This window comes from Argiope bruennichi, chromosome 2 (assembly GCF_947563725.1).
Source record: "Argiope bruennichi chromosome 2, qqArgBrue1.1, whole genome shotgun sequence".
In the NCBI taxonomy this organism is placed as follows: Eukaryota; Metazoa; Arthropoda; class Arachnida; order Araneae; family Araneidae; genus Argiope; species Argiope bruennichi.
The window spans coordinates 31,692,581-31,718,663 of NC_079152.1; the positions used below are offsets into that span (position 1 = coordinate 31,692,581).

At 30.4% G+C, this 26,083-nt stretch overlaps 3 protein-coding genes across 3 annotated transcripts in view; 1 reads left to right on the top strand and 2 right to left on the bottom strand.

Annotated features, from left to right (window-relative positions):
• Positions 1 to 12,776, bottom strand: part of LOC129955812 (transducin beta-like protein 3) — a 28,099-nt gene extending 15,323 nt beyond the window's left edge. The window contains exons 1-10 of the mRNA XM_056068252.1: positions 12,565 to 12,776; positions 12,238 to 12,315; positions 10,549 to 10,600; positions 10,296 to 10,391; positions 6,861 to 6,986; positions 3,392 to 3,540; positions 2,046 to 2,216; positions 1,837 to 1,912; positions 1,633 to 1,729; positions 236 to 441 (exon numbers count right to left, since the gene is read on the bottom strand). Of these exons, the coding sequence (XP_055924227.1) occupies positions 236 to 441; positions 1,633 to 1,729; positions 1,837 to 1,912; positions 2,046 to 2,216; positions 3,392 to 3,540; positions 6,861 to 6,986; positions 10,296 to 10,391; positions 10,549 to 10,600; positions 12,238 to 12,269 (1,005 nt within the window). The 5' untranslated portion in view covers positions 12,270 to 12,315; positions 12,565 to 12,776. The remainder of the gene's footprint in view (positions 1 to 235; positions 442 to 1,632; positions 1,730 to 1,836; positions 1,913 to 2,045; positions 2,217 to 3,391; positions 3,541 to 6,860; positions 6,987 to 10,295; positions 10,392 to 10,548; positions 10,601 to 12,237; positions 12,316 to 12,564) is intronic.
• A 1,760-nt stretch (positions 12,777 to 14,536) lies between these two features.
• LOC129962157 (uncharacterized) lies at positions 14,537 to 16,743 on the bottom strand. The gene is made up of 2 exons (XM_056075895.1): positions 14,890 to 16,743; positions 14,537 to 14,749 (listed from the first exon to the last, which is right to left on the bottom strand). The coding sequence occupies exons 1-2, from the start codon at positions 16,741 to 16,743 to the stop codon at positions 14,537 to 14,539; spliced, it is 2,067 nt and encodes a 688-aa protein (XP_055931870.1).
• A 5,379-nt stretch (positions 16,744 to 22,122) lies between these two features.
• On the top strand, positions 22,123 to 23,241 carry LOC129962158 (uncharacterized). Its single transcript, XM_056075896.1, has 2 exons — positions 22,123 to 22,736; positions 23,007 to 23,241. The coding sequence occupies exons 1-2, from the start codon at positions 22,123 to 22,125 to the stop codon at positions 23,239 to 23,241; spliced, it is 849 nt and encodes a 282-aa protein (XP_055931871.1).
• Positions 23,242 to 26,083: the final 2,842 nt, after the last annotated feature.

Sequence of the window (26,083 nt, forward strand, 5' to 3'; positions counted from 1 at the left end):
AAATAGATTATATAAATAAGGAAATGAAATATTATTTGTTAAATAATATATCAATTGTACCAGTATGCAAAATCAAAAGGAAAAAAAAAATCAGCTAGTATATCATCTATACTACCCACAAGGTAAGGGGGGGGAGGGAGATTAAGAATTCTGTGTTCTTATATGTAAATTAGGTTATAAAGCATATAACAAAATATCAGCAATAACATACAGCTAAAATAAAGATATCAGTTACCTGATTTTTAACAGCAAAATTTTCTACACTGTACAAAATCACATTATGTTCAAAGGTCACAACAGCTATAGCTTCTAATGATGGAATATAACATGCTTGAAAGATTAATGGTCCCTGATAATCAGAATTTTCAGAAAGAACAATTGAAGAATCAGTCTGTTCATATATACATTTACCAGAGAGAGTACTCCAAACCCTTAATACACCTGTAATTGAAAATTAAATAAATTAAAAAAAAAAAGAAAGAAAGAAAGAAAAAACTAAAAAATTAGCAATTAAAAAAAGAAATAAGAATGTTTCTTCAGAGAAAAAGAAAAATATAAACAATGTTTGATAATAAAAATTTATATGTTCAATAGCAAAGCATGCAATAGCCATCATTTGCCAATCGAACTCCACACACAAATGTACATTAACTTCTTGTGAGATAATAAAAACCACCTAATTAGACATGCATCTCCGCATGAACAACTAACTCTATGAGATGTGAATGATACTTGAGTAATATCCCATTCTCCAATAACACACAAACAGGCAGATAATTGACCTCTCTAGGATTAAATGAACACCAAGCTCATATAAAGAAAATGGATCTTGAAACTACATACTCCAATGTTAAAACCAAGACTGACATATGGTTTCTCTAGTTCTTTCGAAACATGAAAATATAAATTAATCAGGGTTATAAATGATTTAATATTTTTTGTAACTTGTCAGTTTTCTAAAATTTAATGATTCATCAAACTGTCTCCGAACTAGATTTAATGTTATCTCACTAAGAATAAATGTTGATATGTCTCAATATGAAGAAATTTATTAGGTTTTTTTTTTTTTTTCCCTTAAACTTTTGATATTTAAAATCTCTAAAATAATTTAGTTGCAAAATATTTTACTTTAGAATGTTGTGAACAATTGAATTTCAGTATTAGAAACAGATCCTGAATATCAGAAAGGAAAATTATGCAAACAATACTTCCTTTTTTTTTCTGGTCAATAAATACAAGAAAGAAATAGAAAAAACTATGTGAATTTTTAACAACCTCAAGCAATTCATGAACCACAGAATGATTATGAACAAGCTATTCAACCTTATCTTAGCCTCTGGAGGTAGCTGAATGATTATTGTCACGATAGCATTTACAAACTGAGAATAGTATCTACATACCAAGTTGGGCCAACCACAAACGTACATTCAAACAATAAAAATGATTTCTAAAAATTAAATTTCTGTCAAAGAATTAAATTAATGAGCAAATGTTGGGAAAATGCATATATGAAAGTTATGCTTAAATCAATGCCTTAAAATGGTAAAGTTAGAAATATGCTTGATTTAATTACTTCAAACATTTTTACATTGATTTAAACAGAATTACAAAAGAGCATTAAAACAGATTTACCTTTATCTCCAGCAGTCACAAAATAAGTGTCAGAACTATTAAATGATACATCCATCAGAGATAGGTTCTCTGGTATTAAAAAGCAAGATTCAACTGTCTAAAGAAAATATAAAATTTCCCATTATTTTAAATTACTTCAATATTAAAATGTTACAATACAAAATCTCGTAATAAGACAATATTATTTATGAATAGAAAACATACTTCATATACAGGGATAGTCTTTAAAAGTTTTAAAGCTGTCAAATCCCAGAGCATAACAACTTTATCTCTGCTACAACTAAAAGATAGGAGAGAAGAAATAATCAATATCAAAATTATAAAAGTAGTTTCAATATGGGCACAGAATTTCAATATTAAAGTATCTATCTCTCTCTAATATTTTTAATTAAATGAATTTCTAACTTTGTTACCTAAACATTCGACTGTTTTCCTTAAAGAAAACAAAATCTGTGATAGTACTATAATGACCAGTCAGAGCAGTCACATGCTGGCTTGTATTCAAATCCCAAACGTGAATTTCATAATCATCTGCAGCTCCAAACACATGATAAGCAGAACCAAGTTTCTGGATTGAAACTTTACTGTAGAAATAAATAGAAAAAAAATGCAAATTAATTTAAAACATGAAGAACATTAAAAATTATAATTAAAGAAATCAGTATAAATAAATCAGAATTTGTAATACTTTTTAAATCCATATGAATTTAAATACTATTAAGTATTGAAAAAAAAAAAGAAAGTTAAAAGGATGGGCCACATAAAAATAAAGAGACAATTATGAAATTGGCATAAAAAATTACATTTAAATTTGATGTCATTTTTTAATTAGTAAAATAATTAAAAATAAAAATTAATTTTAGTAAAAAAAATATAGCAATAATATAAACATAGTATATTCATTCACAAGATATTAAAATTGTTTGCTACTTTTCCAACAGTTCAACAGCAAAGAACTTCAAGTATAAATAATGGTGCAATAAGCTATTTTCTGCCAAAATGGCAGCTACTAAATTATGAACAAGCACTCCAAATATTGCAGTCTAAAACTGCTATGTTGATTAAATGAGTAAGTTGCTGTGCTTGGTGGTGCCTTATGCATGTGATTTAATTGCTGCCCAACTCAAGAAAAAGTACTAGATCCTTCATCAAGTAAACAACTTGCATTTCAGATTTTTAACGAGGCAATGTGTTTAGGCTAACACATATTTGTAAATTCCAAGCTGTACAAATTGCTCAAAAGACACTAAGAGGTAGAACACACAGCTGCCAAATTTGGTACATACTTATTTTTAGTGTTACAAATGCTTACCAAGAAATATTTTCCAAAATGATCTATATGATTGTTTTCTCTATTAATAATATTTTTTCAAATAAATAGCAAAGCAATTCATCATAATGCTTTTTATTATTATAATGAAAATCCAACTAATTATAGTGTTTCAACAAAGTAAAATTGCGGTAAAAAAAATATATCTTTAAAATGTTAATTTTTTCATGCTTTTAATATCATCATAATTTTTTTAGATTGGTATTCTTTCTATAAATGCACAATTTAAAAATCATTATGATCAGAATGCAATAACTATTATGAAAAAGCCATACAAAAACAAGATAGATGAGTAATTAACACATTAACACTTAAAACATTAAAATATTATGATATTTTGAACTAAAGGCACTAATCTTTTTTTTTAATCATTAAATAGTAGTAAGGCTTTTAATATTACAATAACAAACAAAATATGTAATTACTCACCTATACACACCCTTGCCACCTTTTAAATGATGTGTAATATATTTACGTACAATATCCCACACTTTTACTGTAGAATCAGACCCACCAGTTGCTAGCAGAGTAGTAGTGGAATCAAATGCCATACAATTTACAACACCAATATGACCTGACTAAAATGTAAAAAGAATCTCAATACAGTATAGTATGTGTAGAAAAGTTAGCTATCAACTTAATTACGGAGAGGGAAAAGTTAGTTGAACATCAGATAAATTTTGGAAAATCAATGCAAGAATTTAAAAAAAAAAAACTAATCAAAATTACTATCTCTCTCTCTATATATATATATATAGAATAAAACTTAAGCCTGCACAGAAGACAAATGAATCTATTAGCATTTTCCTATATATATATATATATATATATATATATATATATATATATATATATATATATATATATATATATATATATATATATATATATATATATATATATATATATATATATATATATATTATATAAAGTTTTAATCCAATTGTGTTATAATATTACACACTAACAGCTCTAAACAAACAAAAATAACTTACATTTCATTTTTAAAAAACTATACTCTTCACTTAAGCACTAATTTAATGTGTAGTTAATATAATGTATTAATGTTTTTATTAACTAATTTAAAACACAAAAATCAGAAAATCAATCAAACTGGAAGATGGTTTACAGAACCTTCACAAATACACATATGTTACAAAATAAAATTTGCTTGTATTTTAGAGCTTTTACAGCCTTCTTAGTTACAAATTTAATAGCAATCAAAGTTACAAATTGATGCAAAAATGCTCATTATTAAAATTATTACAATTAACTATCATTAATATAAAATAATTGTTTTAAACAACAAATTTAAAAAATTGATTGCAAATGAAAAAAAAAAATTGATTTTTTTTCTGAATTATTCCTATTAGTAAGATGGGGAAATAACCGGTTGGTAGTCGGAAATAATTATACTAAGAAGTTCGAATAACTCAAGCAATGTAATCTCAAAAAATAATGTACAATTTTTTCCCCTTCTTTCTTGTTTCATGAACATTTTCACATAGAATAAAAATGAGCATGTGTTTATGCATGTATATTAGCACTCTTTAGACCAGGCCATTTGACCTAAAGCTACCAACTTGGTAAATATATACTTTGGTGATGAAAATCTGCACCTCATAGCAATTTTTTAAATTTTAATTCGTTAAATGTTAGTATTTTTCTATATAATTCCCAAAAATATTACAGCATAAAAAGGATTAATTAAATCATCTTAAAATTCAAAGAATTATCTTTTCAATAATAAAGTAATATTTTTAATATATAAATTAAATTTCTATTTTTATCAATTTAAAAAGGATATTTAAAGCATATTATCCAACAATTTATTTCATAAAAAATAATAATGATCAACTTGTATAATCATGTTGTGCATGCTTTTCTCACTATGTATCATGAAATTGGCAAAAGCTCAGATTGAAAGATTAAGTTTATTCTTATTACAAATTAAACAGAAATGATTAGTTTTCAGTGCATGCCTGTAAGAAATGAAATAAATGCAAAATATGATATTTCCTAAAATGATAAGAGCTAGAAAAAGGTTTATGTGTACTTTAAAAATATTTATGCTATTAATTCAATAATTTAGTATTTGACTAGTTGATTTATATTCTTTCTTTTATTTAAATTATATATACTGTTTGTTTCAGTATTCTGAGACGACCACTTTTCGATGGTTCTATCTCACTTGGGTTGTGAGCCATTTCCAGAATTTACTTTATTGTTAAATGTAAACATCTCCTCCTTTCCTCTCACCCCTATTTTGTTAAATTAAACCCATCCCAATGCATGTGCAAAAGCGTGGTGGGTTTTCGGGTCCGTAGGCAAATAATATTCAAATTAGTTCTCAACAGTTACTATTAGGCATATGCATCTAATAAAAAATGGTATAAGTGGAGTAAAAAAATGCTATTTTATGCAGTTTGAATTAATAAAAGTACTGATGAATTATGAATTTTATATTTTTTTAGGTCCTCAGTCTACGAGTCATATTTAATAAATTATTCTTATGATGCTGATATTTTAAATACAGAAAAAGCTCTAATTGTGATTAAATCTAAATGAGTTATAAAAAGTTGAATACTATAAAAGTGTATATTTGTATAGTATTATACCACTTCATTACTGACTAGCTCGAAGATATGTCAATCAGTGCCTGGTGTTTCTCCAGGATTAATTAGCCTAAAATTATGAAATTGTCCTTAAATAATGATATTCAAAATTTTATAACTCAAACAGATCTGATCACAGAAGACAGAAGCATTTTCTGGATTTAAAAGTTGGAGTGCCAAGAATAGTTTATTAAATATTCACTTAGAGCCAAAGCACTGTAAAAAAATATCATTATTTACACCATTTATATTCTTTTAAAACTAAAACTGCATTTAATGATGAACCATACAAATTTTTATTGAATAATTCTATGAGATATTACATAAATGATAAAAAATATTCTGTAGTCCAATAAGACTTTATTTCTGTTCGATTCTGTTTTCTATTTAAAAAATATATTTGGTTTCAGCAAAAAAGTTTTCCTATAACTGAAGTTTAATCATCTCTGCTTCAATTTAAAATTCAAATTTTATAGTAGCTCACAGAAAATTAGAGAGGAACAAAGAACAAAATGGCATAAGACTTCTATAATAATATAAGTTATATGGCTACCAAAATTAAAACTATTTTGCTGAAGAACTGTTATAAGACAAAGTTACATAAAATATTTAATTGAAAATTTTAATTAGCATTAATTTTGGTGAACCAGTTAGTGCCAAAATTTTCAGGAGGATAGTTATCAAAAAGATTACTAAGAAAATTGTCAAAGTGAAGATCTTAAAAAATAATCACCAATATTTAATGAAATTATTTCATCATAATAAAATTGTACATCATTCAAATGCCTTTATTACCTATGTAAACAGTGTATTAAGAGTTTTAAACCTTTTTCAGGGAGGGAAAAAAATGGAATTGCATAAAATTGTGATGACTGAAAAGAGGTCAGAAATAGAAAAAATTTAAAGTATTTTTTTAAAATACATAAACAAAAATATAAATAAGACACACAGTCAATGAATATACATGTGTATAATACCTTAAAACAAATAAGAATTGCCTGATGTTAAAAGAAACAAATGATTTCACATTAATATAATTCAAAATGCTAACTGTTTTACATTTCTTCTATTTTCACATTAATACCCAAATAAGGAATTTCTAAGAAATAAATAATAGCACATATAATTTCATATCAGAATCAATAATATATTTTCCCATTAATTATTGAATCTACTACAAAAAATCTAATTGATGGATACAATGAATTCAAATTTAAATACAGAATATTACACAAACTTCACACATCATTTTCTCTGAATGAATATTGCATAAAATAACTTACCTTCCATCCCTTTTCAAGCACTTTTGTTCCAAGATGCCACTGTCTCATAAATCCATTTTTCGTTGAAGTGACAAGAGTATCATCATCATCAGCAAGAAGGAATGAGATGATTTCTTCACCTTCAAACTAAGTTTTTTTAAATGAATAATAAAATAATAATCAATAAATCTGAATATAAACAACAAAATGTCTTTATATTTGATTTAAAAATTCAGTTTGATTGATGATATAAAAGAGAAGGTGTAAACCTAAAATTCTATGTGAGATGATCAGACAGTTTAGTTTGTATTTCAAATCATGTGCAGCAAAAATAATGTATAGAATTTCAGCTTTGCAAAAATTAAAGATGTACTGTTATAAGCAAGGGATGGTAACTAGTATTGCATTTACTGTTTAGTTCAAGATCCTAGCACTTTTGAGTGGTTTTACTTCATAAAAGCACGATACAAGAAAGAGGAGAGCATTTCTGGAATTCTTTGATAGATGTGTCCCATGAGGTACAATTTCTTTCATCTCCTCCCTATTTTAGCAAAATAAATGGCTCCTAGCACATGTAAAAAATTGTGAAGAATTTTCATATCTCAGATTTGACAATATCTATACTTTTTTTTTAAAAAAAAAATTGTAAACATTTTCCAATTTAATCCTTATGGTTGGCCAATACTTTTTAAATTATGGTTCTTGATTAAATAAAGTAGTAGAATAATTGCAGAATATTTAATAGATGAAATGGAGTTCAGAATAGAAAATATAAGAAACATTATATGAATTTGTGTAACATGCCACTTAATGAATTATTTTATTATTAATTTTATTTCATCACATTAAATACCACACTAATTAAATTATGAACTACCATTTGTAAACTCTTCACAGAAAAATATATAGATAATAAAGAGTTTATAATTATCAATAATTTATTTGCTTAATTTAAATTAAGATACCTAATATGCAAAAATGTACTTTTTAAAAAAGTAAACTTTTGTGAAGACTGAAACAAATCATTTAACAATCATTTTTTTTTTCTTTTAAAATTCTAACAAACAATTATTTCAATCAATAAAATTTTTGTAGCCTAAAATTCTAAAGACATTTTCTATTGTCAGAAAAAATTTAATGATAGAAACTTAAAACACATTCACAAATGAAGAATGTTTTTGTTCACAAAACAGTAAACTATATACTGTTTATGAAATATCACTTTACAGTTGCATATGAATTAGACAGAAAAATTTTTTTAATTTAATAATTATTATAAGATTTCATTTTCAAATATCACAAAAAATAATATGCAAACAGACACCACACAAAATTCATAACACTTTTCTATTCCCAACAAAAAGTAATTATCATCAAGAACAGATTCAATAAATAAATAACATTACTTTCATGCTAACAAGTTAAAATATGTACAAGTGCATCAAGCATTGAAATCTCACACCACCATAGCTACCTATTTTGAGATGGTAGTATGTTATACTTGGCACATTTTAAGCCACTTATTCATAAGCACATCATACCAAAACAAAATATGACTGTATCAACTAACCAAACTATTAAACTAGTCCAGATGGAGTAGGAAATTTATAAAGCTACACTGCAGTCCTTTTGAAATTTTCTCACTATCTGTCAGAATAGGCGAGGAAAGAGCTTTGGATACAGATAGAATTGTGGTGTACTGTATCAAGGCATGCACTAAGAGATTTGCAATATAACAAATGTGGAGTACTGAGCAATATCCTTACTAAATAGATGGATGAAAAAAAATTGAATGGCATGGAATGCCACTACACCATTTGTATAGTGTAAATGACTGTCCTTAGTATTCTTTCTAACAGAAAAGAATCTGTTTAACACTGCAAGATAAATGAACAAGAAATTGCCATAAATGATGTATTATGAATTATTTACTACTTTAACTTTAAGGTAATAATTACAAACAGAAGTTTAAAAAATTATAATTACTTATGTCATACACAGAAAAAAATTCATAAATCATACAAGTTTTTATGTATCAAATGGTGAAATACTACAAATCACTTTTTCAACGTTTTGCGTGATAGAAATCTTAAGAATTAAAATATGAAAAATTGCTAAGCTGTTTTACCTATGGAAATTCAATGCCAATGTTTGAAAAAAGATAGTTGAATATAATATACAGTTACTGTAAATAGAAAATATTATTTTTCAAGCTAATTAACAGAATTTTCAAGGCGTACAATAATTTTTTGTCATTTTTCTCAGTTTCTACATTGTTATCATATTATAATATATTTAATTTAATAGTTTATTAGAAGAATATAAAAGCTTAATAAGTTAAATTATTTGTTTATAAAACTGAAAAATAATACTGAAAATATAATTTGAATTTGTTCGACCTGGTTCTGTTTTTAGCTATACATAATCTTACAAATGGCTGAAAATAAAAACTCTACAACACAATTATTGATGCATCAGTACTTGCAAAACTTATATCAGTCTTCATTAATCAGAAACATAATTGACCACAGGTCTTTCTTTCAAAGGATTAAGTAATAACTCAGCATAAAAAAAAGCGACATACTTATAAAATCCAATGATAATAGCCTTTTTGATACAACTTCAGTGATCGACTCACAATGCAACTATTTAATTTTCATACTTTCTATATTGTTACCATTTAAGAATAGTCTTTTTTTATGAAAATTAACCCTTTATCAAAAGTTTGGAAATGGAATAAAACCTAACTTTCCATCACATTTGTGTGAAAATTTTTTTTCTTCTATACATGGATCTTGTTTATTCGCACAAGCCAAACAAATGAATAACTGTCGATTGAAGTCATTTAGCTGTATGTTCTTTTAATCTTTGCATAGTCCTTATCATACTCTTAATCTGATATGACTAGATAAAAGAAAATTTTGACCGATTACATTGATTAAAGATTTCTTCAGCAATCTGTAGCCTGAATATTACTGCCATGTGAAAGTTTCTGCTTTTATCATTGCATGCATCAAAATATGTGGTTATATGCAATATGCTCTTGAGCAGCATTCCATTTTTTCAAGTCGCACATGACGCTATTTAGTAATCCACTAAGATCTCTAAGAGCTACAACCTTTAACAGTGTGTTTCCTAAACATGAAAGCAATCAAACAATGACCTAAACTCACAATTTAAGTTAATAGAAGTCAAAATTCTTTGGTGGTAGTGACTTGTAGCATTTTGCCATTAGAGCACAGATTCAGTAACAACTGTTTTACAAATCTTTCAGTACAGATTAAAAAAATAATAACTTTTCTGAATGTCAAATCCAATTTAGAATAATTTTCATCTAAAGATATATTTAAATTTGCTTAAACCATATTCAATATTTAAAAAACTCTATGAAAAGTTTTTCATGTAAAATATCACATTTTATGAATATTTTTTATCAAAATCAGAAATGTTACTTACATTTTCTACAGCATCGCTTGTTTTTCCACCATCAATATCAAAACGCTTTAAGCGACCATCACACAAACAAAGAATTGAATTCCCATTTTTTAAAAACTGAAAATAAAATAAACCAATATTAGTCCAAGGAGAAAAGCAATAATTAGACAAAATTTAAAAATATTTTAACATTATTAATATTTAATTAATAATCACTATAACAGAATTTTTTGAAATTAAAAAAATTATTACCTAATTAAAAAATGTAACTAACCTGGATTTTTCCAGTTGTATAAAAGGCTTCAACCTTTCCCACAACTTCAAAGCTAGAAAGAAGAAATGAAATGAAAACAAAAATACGAGATAAAGATATTTATTAAACATATTAGAATTTTAATAATTGATTTTAATTATGTAAAAATTGTTATGATTTAGTTTTTAAAATTTAACAATCCAATTTTTTTTTCTTTAAAAAATGCATAAAATTTTAGCATACACTCTTACAGAAGAAAAAAAAATGTATTATTGGTTAAACTATATTAAAATTCAAGTATTATTATAATCACTAATAACTGAAGTTGGCATTCTGTGAAAACTACCATAAGTATAAATATACCCATGAATACATGTTAAAATCTATAAAAATAACTGGATATTTAATTTAAATATATCAACTCTAAAACTAGATAAAAAAAAAATCTAAATTTAACAGAAAATATTTTTTTTTTTAATATCACACACCTTCTTTTTTATATATACTCCTAAGACTGATTGAAAATGGGTATTATGTCATTCATTCAAATTGGAATATCACTGACTACAAATAACACTATGCAAACAGGTATAAAATAATTGCAGTTAAAAACTTTTAAATTATGAATAAAATATGTTTAAAAATTCACAAAAAAATTACATTAGTCTCTTAACATTTAGTAGATGAATATCAAGGAGTGGTATAAATTCATTACCAATAGTAATTAATGAAAGCTCATAAATCATTAAAAATATTTCTACCTTATACTGCAAAGGGAAAAATGCTTGTATTATTTACATTTTTGCCTCTCAAAAATAATTTTGATTATTAATTATAATTTAGGTCTGGAGCAAATAAGTTATTTCAATACAAAATTTTGAATTACACAGTCGTTTTTATTTATTTATAATTAGGGTAAAATAAAAAATAAATATATAATGTGAAATACTATCTGTAATGAAAAAAAGGCCATATGTAATCTTTCTGTTTACCGTAGAGATATATAGAATTTGTATTCTTCTTGCTGGTAGTTTGGCATTTAAATATTGCTCTCTTCAATATTAACTGTTCATAGATTTTGAAAGTAAATTTAATAGTATTATTTTAAAAAATCAGATTTATAAGACTGTCAAATGGAAATAAAACTTTTTTGAACTTCTGGCTCTTCCCCTTCAAAATGATATCCATCAATAATAAACCAATTAAAAATAAAATCTACGCTTCTTGTTTCGATTTCAATGATTCATTGAATTATATTGATTTTTTTTTTCTTCTTCACAAATACACATATGCACACATATAATATAATATAAACTACAACAGCACATTTTAACAATACTGCATGATGATTAAATATGCTGGTTGGATGTGTGACGTTTATTAGTACAAGAACCATTTTTAATTATACTGCACCAAACAAAATAACAACTTGGCAAAAACTTGATTAAATAACAAGCTACTGAATAAATAATAATCGATTATTAGAGCAATGCTGTTAGTATTCTCCAAGCTCATAAGAATGGAAAAATGCCATCAATTAAAGTAATAAACAGAAAATCAAAATAAATACTTGAGATAAAAAAAATAGACCTTTTATCATACAAATATGTATTCACCTTAATTTCTCATACAAATATAAATTATGATATCACATTTACAAGATATTCGAAGAAAAATTCTTAAAATCTTTGCAAAAATAAAAAGGCTTACGTTTTTTTATAAGTTATCTTTTTCTTTGGCATGCTTGAATTCTATTCCATATACTTTCAAACAAATATATATATCAATCTAAATGAAAAATAGAAAAAAACAACATAAGAAAATCAAACTAAGTAGAATTTTTACATTATACATCCGAGAAATAGGTTATTTAGATGAATGCTGTTATCGACTGTAAGTACTATGATTGGCACAATTTAGCATACATAAAAATTGTAATAATCAAATTAATTCCAGAATAGCAAACAAAATATCAAAATTATAGAAATCCAATTACTACAACAATAAATTCTGAATCACTATTTAAAAACTACTTACCGATAAATTTAAAAACAAAGTTCAAGAAATTATATAAAATTGTAACAGAGCCAATTTTCTAAAAATTAATTAAACTAAAATCACCGATAATAAATTAAATAATAGGTGATATTTAATTATATTACTAGTATTATATTTATTATGATATTAGTAGCATCATACTCGAAATTCGAACGGCATGAAAGAATTACAAACATAAAACATGCGGCTGGTGAGTTGAGCAGTATTCATGCTACCGTTTCAGAATACTGATGAATCGTTCACTCCAGAACGAGTAACGGTTCAACCAGAATGCAAAATAAGCGGTGCGGAAAATTCGAGTCCAACACTATCGATAGTTACAGAACTCGATAATTTTAAAATAATCTATAGATATTTCTCGATCAATATATCCATAGCTTACAATTCACTGTTTCGACGTTTGTAATAAAAGCGATTTTTGCACCACTTATGTTAACGTTATAAATAGATGGATTTCTGTATTAGTAGCGTGGCGGATTGTGATGTGCGCGAGGATAGAACCTGGGATCTTGTGGTTCGCAGTCCAGTAACACGACTATGATACAAAAGCAATTGAGGTAGCGTAGTTGTTAACTGACTTATAAGCTTTCATCTCCAGTGAGTCTGAGATGAGACGAACGATATGGGTGTTGAGTGGTGATATATTGAGCTGTTGCACCAGTACCCATTTGAGTATCGCCAAGCGTTATGGTGAGCGTGTGTGTGTGTGGTTGCTGTTGCTGCGTCAAGTGAGTCTGACGACTTTGGTTTGCTGCGTCAAGTGAATCTGAAGACTTTGGCTGCGGGTAGATGGCGCCACAACAGCTGTGCGAAGGGTGAAGGTTCATTGTCTGAGGTCACCAATGTGGCGGCATTTGGGTAGTTTGATTTATTTTTCTATCTTCAACATTAAGGAAGTTATAGCTAAATGAAAATTTCAATCCCCCTCCATTTCCACTTCTTTTGAACTAGACGGCCTATTTACGAATTCATCCGTGTATTTTACATTTCTTACAACATATTCCAAGCCAGATAAAATCCAAATAGATTTACTCTAGTTATCCTATTCACAAGATAACATGGACAAAGCGTTATACGCATATTATATAACCTTCAAATAAAGGGTGGTTTTTGGTTCTAGGAACCATGATCGGAGAAAAACTGCAAACTTCCCAAAGTCTCGTCATGAGAACCATTTTAGTAAGTAGCTTTTTACAAGAATCTACCTAAAATTTAAAGCATGAATAAGTCCCACATATATTTAAGAGCCTTTAATGGAATTTGGTTTTATAATTGTAAATTTTCAATCTCGAATAATATAGTTGAACTAAAGTTGTATTAGAAAAATTGTTCAGGTTTTGCTAAATGCTTATATAATCTTTAGATGTTCAAAACACTTTAAATTTGACTTATGTTCTACAAGTGTTTTTCTACAAACCCTGGTAGTGGTTCTACAGGGAGAAAAACAGGATTTTGCTGTGAGGGTCCTCATAGACACTGGAAGTATTATATTACGAAAGAAACTGCTAAGAAAATGAAGTACCCTGCATTGAAAGAGACAACTCTTATTCATACTTTGTTTGGAGGGGTGCAAAATCCCCAGAAACATTCAGAATATAAGATTTTTGTAAGTGATTTTGAAAAGGATTATCATTGCACTTTTAACGCATTTGATCAAGCGGAAATCTGTGCCGAAATTTGCCAGATACCAACCGGATTCTGGTCAAAGGAACTAGAGGATAATAGAATTCATCTAACGGATCAAGAATGTTTACTATCTTGTTTTTCATCCACAATCCATTTGCTTATTGATACTGACATAGCAGGAAAATTGATGACTGGGAAATGTGGATTAACTGCCATTGAGACTTTGCTTGGTTGACACTTATGCGAAGAGCACCAAGCAGTTCAAACTCTATAAACATGACAGTGACAAATTTACTTATAAAAGAATTTAATATAAGAATGTGACTTATATTACATTATTGTAAACAAATACACCCCACGGTTCTTCTCTCTGCAACCAAGCCAGCACAGTAGTAGAGTCTGTCCAGAAATAAACATTGTCTGTTGGAAACTCTTTCAAGACAGTGGAAGAAAGACGAGCAGATATAGCAGCACCAAGAAGTTCCAGCCTTGCAATAGTTGTTTCCTTTTTCCCACAAAGTGCAATTCTAGTTTTACTCTGCACCAGTTGTATGTGTACAGAGTTTCCACTATCAACTCGTAGGAAAACAACCGCAGAATAGGCTAGTTTCCTTACGTCGCAAAAAAATGCAACGAAATATGCTCAAATCCGCTATCACAGTGTAACCATCTTGGTACTTTAACATGCTTCAAATATTCCAGCTCCATTAGCCACTTCAGAAAATCTTGACGTGTTTTTAGATCTACTTCTTCATCCCAACCGATTTTAGATTTCCACAAATTTTGTAGCCAGAGTTTTGGTAGTAGCAACACTGGACTAGTAATCCCCAAGGGATCAAACACTTTGTGGGAAGCAGCAAGAATATTTCTTTTCGTGATTACCTCTTCCATTAGTTCTCTCAAATCAGGAATATTTATTGAAAGAGTATCACAATGTCTGTCCCAAATCGTTCCTAGGATGATTGTAGGACTTGTTATTGGATCAGATGGGCTAGAGTGCTCCCACCCTCGTAAGTCGAATTTTCTTTCAGCCATGATCTCCGTGGCTACATCAATAAATCGTTCTAGTTCCGACTGGGTTTTGACGCTTGCTAAACAATTGTCCACGTAAAAGCTGTTCATCAACTTTTGAATAATGCACTCAGGGTATCTTCCACGGCCTTGCTGCGCTTCTTCCAACTTTCTCTCCAAGTGGTATTGGATTGTTGACCCAAGCAAGAACGGGCTGCTGGAAACACCAAACACCACTCGGCAATGTCGGTAATGTATGAGCTCTCCTTCTTCACTGTGCCACAAAAATCGCAGGAAATTTCGATCCTCCTTATATAGACTTATTTGTAAGAAGGCCTTCTGTATATCAGCCGAAATGCTTAACCTATACAATCGAAACCTTGTTAACATGGAAGGGATCAATTCAATCAAGTTTAATCCCTTTTCCAAACAGTCATTGAGGCTGACCGCTCCCTTTTGTTTTGATGAAGCGTTAAAGACGGGCCTAATTTTCGTAGTGCTGTTCGGCTTCACCACATGTCGATGGGGCAGATAGTGACAAGCAGACTTTATTTCCTCTAGGGGAACTTCTTCAATTATGCCTTCTCGTTCCCATTCTTTAAAGACATCACCGTATTCTTGAAATAAGTTTTCCTTCTTCAGCTTATGGGTTGTCACTTGCAACCCTTTGAATGCCAAATTGAAGTTGTCTGGAAGAGGCAAATGACCGTCGAGCCAAGGTAGGGAGACAAGGAATCGCTCTTCTTCATCGACCTTGACAGTTCTTAAGAAGTGCTCCATTGACGCCTTATGAAGCTCCTCTTTGGATTTTTGTTCTGAAGGATCTTGGATCGCCAAGGAATCCCATCTCCATAATTGGGAGATATCCATCTCTTTCACAAATAGGGAGGCCACCAGCATAGCATTGTATGACGACATCTCATTCTCAGGAACTTTACCTGACAGAGTCCAGCCAAGTAGTGTCTCCATGACAACAAGCCCACAGGATAGAACTCTGCGCTGGCCAGTCATGAGCTTCCCTATCACATCTGAACCAAGAAGCACTTGAACCGATTGTGGCTCCTCCCCTATATCTGATAGCTTGATCTTCATCTCATGAAGCTCTGTAATCCATGAACCTGGAGTGACAGATGAAATTTGGTCGCATATAGATGGCTGGTCTAATGCTTCCAGGTTGCATGAAACACTGTTGTCTTGATTTCTCAGTTTTATCCTATAGCAATTATGTTCGCACTTGTCAGATTTAATGCCCCCAAACAATGAGTGCATCAGAATTTCTTTTCTGAGTGGGATATATCCCATTTTCTCAACAACATTCTTTAATACATAAGTCTTTTGTGACCCAGAATCTAGAATTGCCCTAACTGGGATTTCTTTGTTACCACACACCATTTTTAATTTCAACGTTTGGAGGAACACCCTGGGACTAGAAGTGTTGTTGGCCATATTAACTTCAACATTTGGACTCTTATTCTCACTCTTGAATGAATCTTGATTCTTAGCCTCTAGAGACTCACACATAAGTGGGACATGCTTTTTCCCACATATTACACATAGGAATTGCAATACCGGAATACCGGGATACCGAATACCGGTATTTTGAGCCATTTGTACAATTTTGTAATACCGGTATTCAAAAGTTTAAATACCGGTTTTTCGGTATTTACTAGAAATTTTTAAAATTGTCTCCACTATATGTTCAGGTATCGCGAACATAGCAAAATAGTATACGTTTTTGTCTCCCTAACGGGGGAAATTATTTAGCTAATTAATGGCTTAATTAATTGCTTAAATCTAAATTAGCGAAACATGGATTATCCCTGAAAGAAAATATTGTATCCATAACGACTGACGGGGCAACAATTATGAAAAAAGTTGGAAAGTTGATTGGTGCAAATCAGCAGTTGTGCTATGCACATGGAATTCAATTAGGAGTAATAGATGTATTATACTAAAAAAATAAAGAACAGAAGAATCCAAATACTTTGGATATAGAAATTTCGGATTCCAACTTTGAAAAGAGTAAGAGTGAGATTGATATTGACAATGAAGATAATGACAAAGTAATTGTTGAAGAAGATATTGCTAATGAGGATGAAATAGTAACCTATCAAGAATTGCTTCCTATAATTTATAAAGTTAGAAAAATTGTTCAGATATTTAAACGTTCCCCTATAAAAAGGATATAATACTAAAATATATTCTTACTGAAAATAAAACAGAATATATGTTAATATTAGATTCTAAATCACGTTGGAACAGTTTACTCCTAGTGATGGAACGATTTTTGAAACTGAGAAATCCAATCCAAAAGCAATAATCGACTTAAACCTGTAAATTAATTTTTCAGATAGTGAATTCGACTTAATATCCAGAACTACATCAGCTCTACTTCGAATAAAACTGACTATTGAGGCATTATGTCGGAGAGATTCTAATTTATCAACAGCTAATGCAACAATAAATTTCATGTTGCAGTCACTGAAAGAACAGCACACATCACTATCTGAAGAATTATATATTACATTGAAAAATCGCACAGAAGATAGGCATACCGAAATAGAAAATGTCTTATGGTATTTACATAATTATAATGATTTTAAAAATGAAAAAGAAAAGATCCAATTCAAATTTGATTAAGTTTAGAGTGAATTTTCTTAAAATTTTTTACCCACAAACCTATCCACATTCAGAAGAATTCGGTTCAATTATCGAAGATTATGACGTTACTACTGTTGATAGGAAAAAGGAATTGTCACTTGAACAAAAATTAGAATTAGCGATAAATAAAAAAATTTCAACGTTCCAAAATACAATACAGAAATTAGCTATATCCAAAACCATCCGACGAGAAATCAATTTATTTGAAGATGAGGGATTTAGAGACTTAGAAAAAGTATATCGCGCATTGCTACCAGTACCACCAACCAGCGTAGATGCCGAAAGAGCGTTTTCAACAGCTGGTGATTTTTACACAAAATTACTTTACAGGCTTAATGACAGCACAATTGATGCATTATGTTTTTAAGATAACATTTCAAAAATTTATAATAGTACCACAGACTAAATAGTGATATTTACACTTTTTTTTGTGATTTAAATAAATAAGATGTTTCTTTACTTTTTTGTGATTACATACTGTTATAATTTATAAGTTACAAATTATTTTTTGTGATATTTACACTCTCTAACAAAACTGGCAAATAAAACAAAAAAACACCTGTGTTTTCTTCCTTTTTTCTGAAATTTCTAATACCGGTATTAAAACCGGTATCCCGGTATTAAGATTTAAAAAATACCGAATACCGGTATTAAAATTTTGGTCCGGTATTGCAATCCCTAATTACACATCTTAAAAATGCCTTACAAGAACGAGATGTATGCTTTGGTGTTAAGCAAGCAAAACAACATTGCTTCTCTCTTAAAATATTATACCTTTCAGCCAAACTCATCTTCTGAGCTTGAAAACAGTCTGGGCTCGAGTGTTTTCCAGTACAGAAAACACATTCTTTCTTCACTTCTTTTGAAGCTGTAGTCAATAAATTGGCAGCTGTAGGTACCTTTTCCATTGGAAAATCTCTTACTTTTTTTCTTAAATGATTGGCGATTTTCATCTGCACCCACGCCAAAACCAGCCATAGCCAAGTTAATTCTTTCTTCGCCCTCCGTTTCTGCTTTAAGAAAAGTCATCAAGTTGGTTAAACGGTCTTTAGCATCAGTTGAGACTGCCGAAGAAGCACTTCTATTCCATGCTTTCAAAAAGTCCTCTTGAAAACAAGACTCCACCATGGGATAAAGAATTGAAGCACATTTATCAGTAGTCACTCCTAAAGTCTCTAAGGCTCTCAGATAAGATTCGAGTTTATCATAGAGAGATGTCATCGATATTTTCTCATGTTTCTGAACTGAGATTATCAGTTTTAATAATTCCCGAACATAAACTTCTACTAATAGTTCATCTCTCCCAAATCGTGCTTTTAAACTTTCAACTGCTTTGACATAATTGGCTGCTGTTGCCGGGAAGCTTTCTACTACTTCTCGGGCTCGTGATCCATTTACAGTAGCTTGCACAAGATATTGAAATTTGTTCTCAGGCGCGATTTCATCATCGTTATGAATGTGTTGAATTGACCCCATTGGGGTCAATTCATGTGACGTAAAAGTCACATGTCATGTACCTCTTGCGCATGGCATTTAAGTTTCATCCGCGCCGCTCTCGTCGATCAGTCTGCCATTAACGTTCTCCGCCAAGTATGAAGCGGATTTTTTGTTTACATTTGAAGTTATAATTTTTGAGTCATTTTGTTTCCTCTTATTATGTGTTAACAGAGGAAATACTGGTGTGCTGATGGATGCATGCTTTAATGCGAAATACAAGAGTGACTGTCATGATAAAATGTTTTTTTTATTTTAATTTCAACAAACCTGACTTGGGTTGATAGCTTTGGTATAGATTTTTTCAAGCCTTCGAAGTCAATGATATGCTCCGATCATTTTGAAGAATTCCTTCAGTTTGTGTCCATTTATTAAATATAGCTGTTCCAGTAATTTGTTAGAAAAACTCTTCGAAGAAAAAGAAATCGGTAAGCGATTTGCCACCAAAAACAATCAAACAAAATCATGAGTGCATTTCTAATTTACTTCATTCACATTTGATGAAATTTCTGATAATTTTGAATATGCTTAGAAGGTTTTAAAATGTTTACATGAGTATTACATTGCATTTTTTTACAAAATCTTATCTAAATTTAATTAACGTAAGTAAACAAACTCCTATTGCAAAAATAACAACTGCTATAATGCTAAACTTAGGTGGAAGGGAATATTACTAGCTTTCTAATTACATTTGCAGATTTGTGATGGATTCAAAGTGAATTTATATCAAACATCTTTTCTATTGTTCAAAATGAAATGTCAATAGTTTATTGTATTTAAACTGAAATTGACTGTTATCATAATATCCTGTTATAACACTGTGCACCTCAGTGATTTCTGTTTTAATAAATAAAGGTCTTTTCATTGAAAATCAATTTCCATATCAGCATTTATTATATAATTTTTATTCCCAACTTCATTGCTACATGCATGTTTCACTTTTTTTTTTCTATTTCTTTAACATATCAATTTTGAATTATAAAATTCTGTGAAAGCATAAAAGTGTTTCTTTCAACTCCTCTTTATATCCTATTTAACTTCTCTCTCTATATATATGTATATATATCATGACCTTATTGTTGTTTATTAAATTTACTCTATTATATGTTTTTGTTTTATTTTATGATATTCATTCAATTTAATTTTTATCAATGTAACTTTAGCATTTAAAAAAAATTTCATAAATGTTCTGCTTTAAAAGTATACTGTTCAACATTATGTTTTTATTAGTGATAAAAAAAACTGTTCTTTAGTATCTAGGATGTTTCTGTTGAAAAAAATTGATTTCATCATTTACATTGACATTCTTGTCATACTGTGTTTATATTATTTCTAAGTGTCTAGAAAAATAAATGTTGATAAATAGTTAATAGTTTTTTTTTTTAGTTTTTTGTATTAGTGAGTACATTGAAACATACATTGGATCATATTTTTTCAAATAATTATCACATATATTTTATATCTCTCTCTCTCTCTTTATATATATATATATATATTTGTAATGTGTAAATAAAAATTATGAAAGCTTGATTTTGTTTGTTTTCCTTTAATGATTTCTACAAATTAAAATGAAATTATTTATTCATAAGTTGCATAGATTTAAAAAAAGGTATCCATACCTTTTATATTTCCTAATTTGAAATTGTAAACATAATTTATTCAATATATACTAATTTGAGTTTCATGTTCTTTCTTTTAAGCAAACTGAAAACATCAAGTAACTAACTCTCAATATTTATAAAAGTAATTACATAAGAAAAAAAAATACAATAATTTCATTAGTAAGCTTTAAAATATTAACTTATCTAAGAGTAATAATTATTTTTAAAAAGAACTAACTGGGGGAACTATATTCATAAAATTCAACATTCAATACTATTTAAATAATATGTAAAAAAGAACATATGTAATTTTTCAAAAACACTGCCATAGTCATTTGTCAAAATGTATCCTTCGGATGAAAAAATGGGGGTGGGGGATATGGGAAAGGAAAGAATAAAGCGGCACCAGACGAATTAAAAAGCGATGTTAGTTAATTTTGCATAAACAATAATTCTATTGAAAATATTAATTAAAATTTTAATATAAGAAATAAAAATATATAACTAAGAAAATTTGGAGAAAATAATTCAGAATAATATCTTTAAAAAAAATCAGAAGTTTTTAATAATTGATCGGCTAGCTTAATATTTACTAAACAATGTCAACAACAATGTAAACAGTGTCAACGTTATCGGCAGACATCACGACATGCGCAGAACGGTTGAAAATTGAACAGAAACGGTTTGTTTGGTACCTGACACGTGACCGTGAATTGACCCCAATCCAAAATTGTAGCCATTCTTTAATATCGCCATTAAACTGTCTAAATTCTAATTTTGGCAGATTAAATTTCTTTTTAGCACCAGATATAACAGTATTTTGAGACTCACCTGTAATTGGCAACGTTGCTCTGATTCTCGCCAATTCCAGTTCGTGTTCTCTTATTTTTCCACTTTCTTCGTATTCTGTTTGCTTTTGTTTTTGTTCTTCTTTTACTTTTCGCTGGCTCACGGCCGTTACTAAAATATTTGTCACAAAGTCTGGATCATCCAAATACTCTTTGCTATTCAAAATAATATCTTTCAGTTCAGAAATTTTTACCTTATCAGGCAGTGTCTCTCCAATTTCTTCTGCTACAAACAACAAGTCCTCTTTCAAGAAGCCCTTAGCTGTTTTAAACATGCAGATTTGTATTCAAAAACAATGTCCTTTCGCGTAACGCCAGAAGATAGAGTTACTCAGACAAAGGTATTTGAAGTAACAGGTGTAGACTATGCAGGTTCTCTTTATCTTAAGTTGAAAGGAAAGACCTGGATTGTTTTATTTACTTGTGCTGTCTACAGAGCAGTGCATTTTGAATTAGTCCGATCACTCACTACTGATACTTTTATTCAAGCCTTAAGACGGTTCATTGCAAGAAGAGGCAGGATTTCAGTACTTTACAGTGACAACGGTACTAATTTCGTAGGGAGAAATAATGCGTTGCGAGCATTAGATTGGGATAAAATTTCTGAGTACTCAACTGCTCAGAAAATCACTTGGAAATTTATCCCACCCACAGCAGCCTGGTGGGGTGGATGGTGGGAGCGTATTGTGAGAATGCTCAAAGAGCTTTTACGTCGAGTGTTAGGAAAATCTATTGTAAATTATGAAGAGTTCCTAACCCTCTTATGTGACTGTGAGTCAATAATCAATGTTAGACCGTTGACATACATACAAGATGATCCAAATGAATTGCTACCTTTGACCCCAGCCATGTTTATTCACGGAAACAGCAACTATGAAACGCCAGATTTCGATAAAGTAGATCTATCTTCGTAGGTAAAGCGCACCAAATATTTGCAGAAGTTGCGTGAAGATCTTAGACAAAGATTTAGAAATGAATATCTTGCTCTTCTGGTCCACAGAGGGACAAGGAAAAGTGATGGTTTAGAAGTGGGCGATGTTGTACTGATTGGGCATGACAATATTCGACGCATTGATTGACCTCTTGGTGTTATCTTGGAAGTTTATCCTGGCAAAGATGGTGTCCCTAGAGTAGCGAGAATTAGAACCTCTCATGGTGAGAGGATACGTCCCTTCCAAAGGCTTTATCCATTGGAAGTGTCAGCAAAAACTGAAATTGGTGTTTTGAAGATCATAGAAAATAGCGACTTATCTGTTGAGAAGACTCCTGATTTACCTACTGACCATGTTCCTGATTCACCTGCTGATCATGTTCCCAATTCTCCTGTTGAAAGGACTGATATTTCTGAGGAGATACACCATACCAAAACCAGATTAGGAAGGACCATAAAAGTTCCTCGTAAATTGGATTTGTGAACTCCTTTCAATTTTATAGATTTCACGAGGAATTAAGTATTATAAATTTCAATTTGTTTTATATTGCAAAGTTCAGTTTGTAACCCATCACTTTGCAAGGTGGGAGTATGTAACATGTTGTAAAATATTTTACTCTGTTTATTTTTTTTAAATGTGTTTGTCCGTTAATAAAGAGCTGTGATATGCAATCAGGTCGTTAATTGCATTTAAGAACACTGATTAATACACTTTTTCATGAGTATATCACTCATCTGGAGATCTTTTGATCATTTGAGTGAATTGTAATAGAAAAGGCGTACGCAACGATATTTTTACTGACATTGTTTACAATTATATTAAGTTAAAAGCCATTAGAATTACTGATCCTGCTAAATCGAAAAAGAAGATTGAAATGCATCAAGATAGAATATTTTCGAAGCACTTTGACGATTAATGAGGAAGGGAGGTACGAGGTCGCCTTACCTTGGGTGTTAGAAACATCCCGGCATCCTGACAACAGACAAATGGCCGAGAAACGACTTTTTTTTTCTGTTTATAAAAAACTTGTAGAATCCGAGAAGATTGGACTATATGCAGATGTCTTTAAAAATGGATTGCTGACGATGTCATTGAAGAAATACAAGACAAAAGAGTTAAATGTACACTATCTCCCGCACAGGCCTGTATTTAAAGAGAACAGTATTACTACGAAAGTGAAGCCAGTTTTCGATGCATCTGCATGTATAAAGGGTATACCCTCACTGATTGCCTACTTAGAAAGCGGTCCGAATTAATTGAACCTGTTCCTTGCCTACTGAATCGTTTCGGAATAACATCAGACATTGAGAAGGCATTTCTTCAGATCGCAATCAGAGAGAGGGACAGGGATTATCTGCAATTTTTATGGCAAACCAAAATAATAATAATAATAAAAAAGAATGAAAATCTACAGACATCATAGAATTGTGTTTGGAGTCTTCTGCAGTCCATTCCTTTTAGCGGCAACTTTGAATTACCATCTGGAACAAGTCCCAGAAGAGCTCTTGAATACTGCAGAAATTTTGAATTTCTTTTATTTGGATAATTGTGTCTGAAGTTTGAAGAATATAGATGAAGCGAATAAATGTATAGTTGAATCGCAAGCGTTGATGTCTTCAGGAAAATTCAATCTACGAGGCTGTTAATCAAATACTTCACTTGAAATTATCGATCAACCCGACAGCCACCAAACTGTACCCTTATTGGGCATAAACTGGGTCCTAAAGCAAGATACTCTGTCTTGCATCATAAACTGTCCAAAAGATGAAACCTGGCTCTTACTAAAAGAAGTCTACTTTCTTTGGCTCAGAGTATATTTAACCCTTTGGGTATATATCTTTTCTCGTAACCCTAATTCCAAAGTTTATGCTTCAAGAATCCTGGACTTAAATGGGAGGATATCTTGCCAGAAGATCTATCAAAACGATTTCGGAACTGGCTGAAGGGCATAAAGAATCTTTCAGAGGTCAAAATACCTCGGTGGATGAAATTGAGTCAAGGTGAAGAAGAAACCGTCAGTCTTCATGTCTTTTGTGATGCAAGTGCTAAAGCGTATGCCACTTGTATTTCCCCAAGAGTGGAGGTTCGTGAGAAATGTTTGTTAGCTCTGTTCAGTCTCGAGCTGGAGTTTCAACTTTAAAGAAATTAATGATTCCACGTCTTGAACTGCTGGCGTATTGTATTGGTTCTAGGTTGAATGCAAGAATTATCAAAGATCTAAAAATACCGAATTAGAAGATATTTTATTGGAGCGATTCATTGACGGCAGTTACCTGGATAAAGAGAAATGCGCCACGGAGAACATTTGTGTGGAACCGAGTCCAAGAGATACGCACCATTACAAATGTAGAAAGTTGGAGACATATTCCCGGCACACAAAATTCGGCCGACCTTCCCAGCGAGGATGTTCGGCGGAGCAATTTTTCATTTGAAATGGTGGGAGGGACCTATGTGGCTTTATGAAAATGAAGAACATTGGCCGAGTAGCACAGAAGGAAACGAAGAATTGATAAATACTGAGAAACGAAAAACCATATTGTCAGTTCACAATCACACCACAAAACCAAATAATTGACATTGCAGATCATTACCTTTTCATTTGAATACTATTCGCATGCTTGCATGGATTCGCAGATTCTGCAATAATGCCAGAAAAAGAGAGGCTTCGAATTCCCCAACTCTTACTTGTTTTGAGCTAAAAGAAACCCAACATCCATCTATTCATTCTGTTGATCTAGAGAGGTGTTTAATGGACCTTCAGATCCGAGGTTGCACTCTTTAAATGTCATAACTAACAGGAATGGCTTATTACGAGTTAAGATCCGAACTATTTACCGTCAAGATACAGAAGACTTCAAGTACCCGGTGATCCTGTCAGGGGGACATCCAGCTGTGGGGAAGTTGATCATGTATAAACATCGAACTCTGATGCATTGTGGAATTCAAATTTTGATGGCCCTTCTCCGAGAGAAATACTGGATTCTGAAAGGAAGTCTATTCGAAAAATTTTAAGCGGCCGTGTCCGCTGTAAGAGTTTTAACGCTAAACCTGTGAAAACAAATTCACCTCCTTTACTAGAAGACCGTATGAAAAATGTAGGTGTATTTGAGGTTACTGGAGTGGATCTGGCTGGCCCATGGTTTCTAAAAGACGATACCAAAACATGGATCGTGCTCTTCACATGTGCTATATATCGAGCGATCCACCTTGAACTTTTTTCCTCGCTGTCAAAGGAAAATTTCCGACTAGCGCTGAGATGTTTTATTGCACGACGTGGATGACCTTAAATAATATACTGAGATAATGGAACCAACTTTGTTGGAAT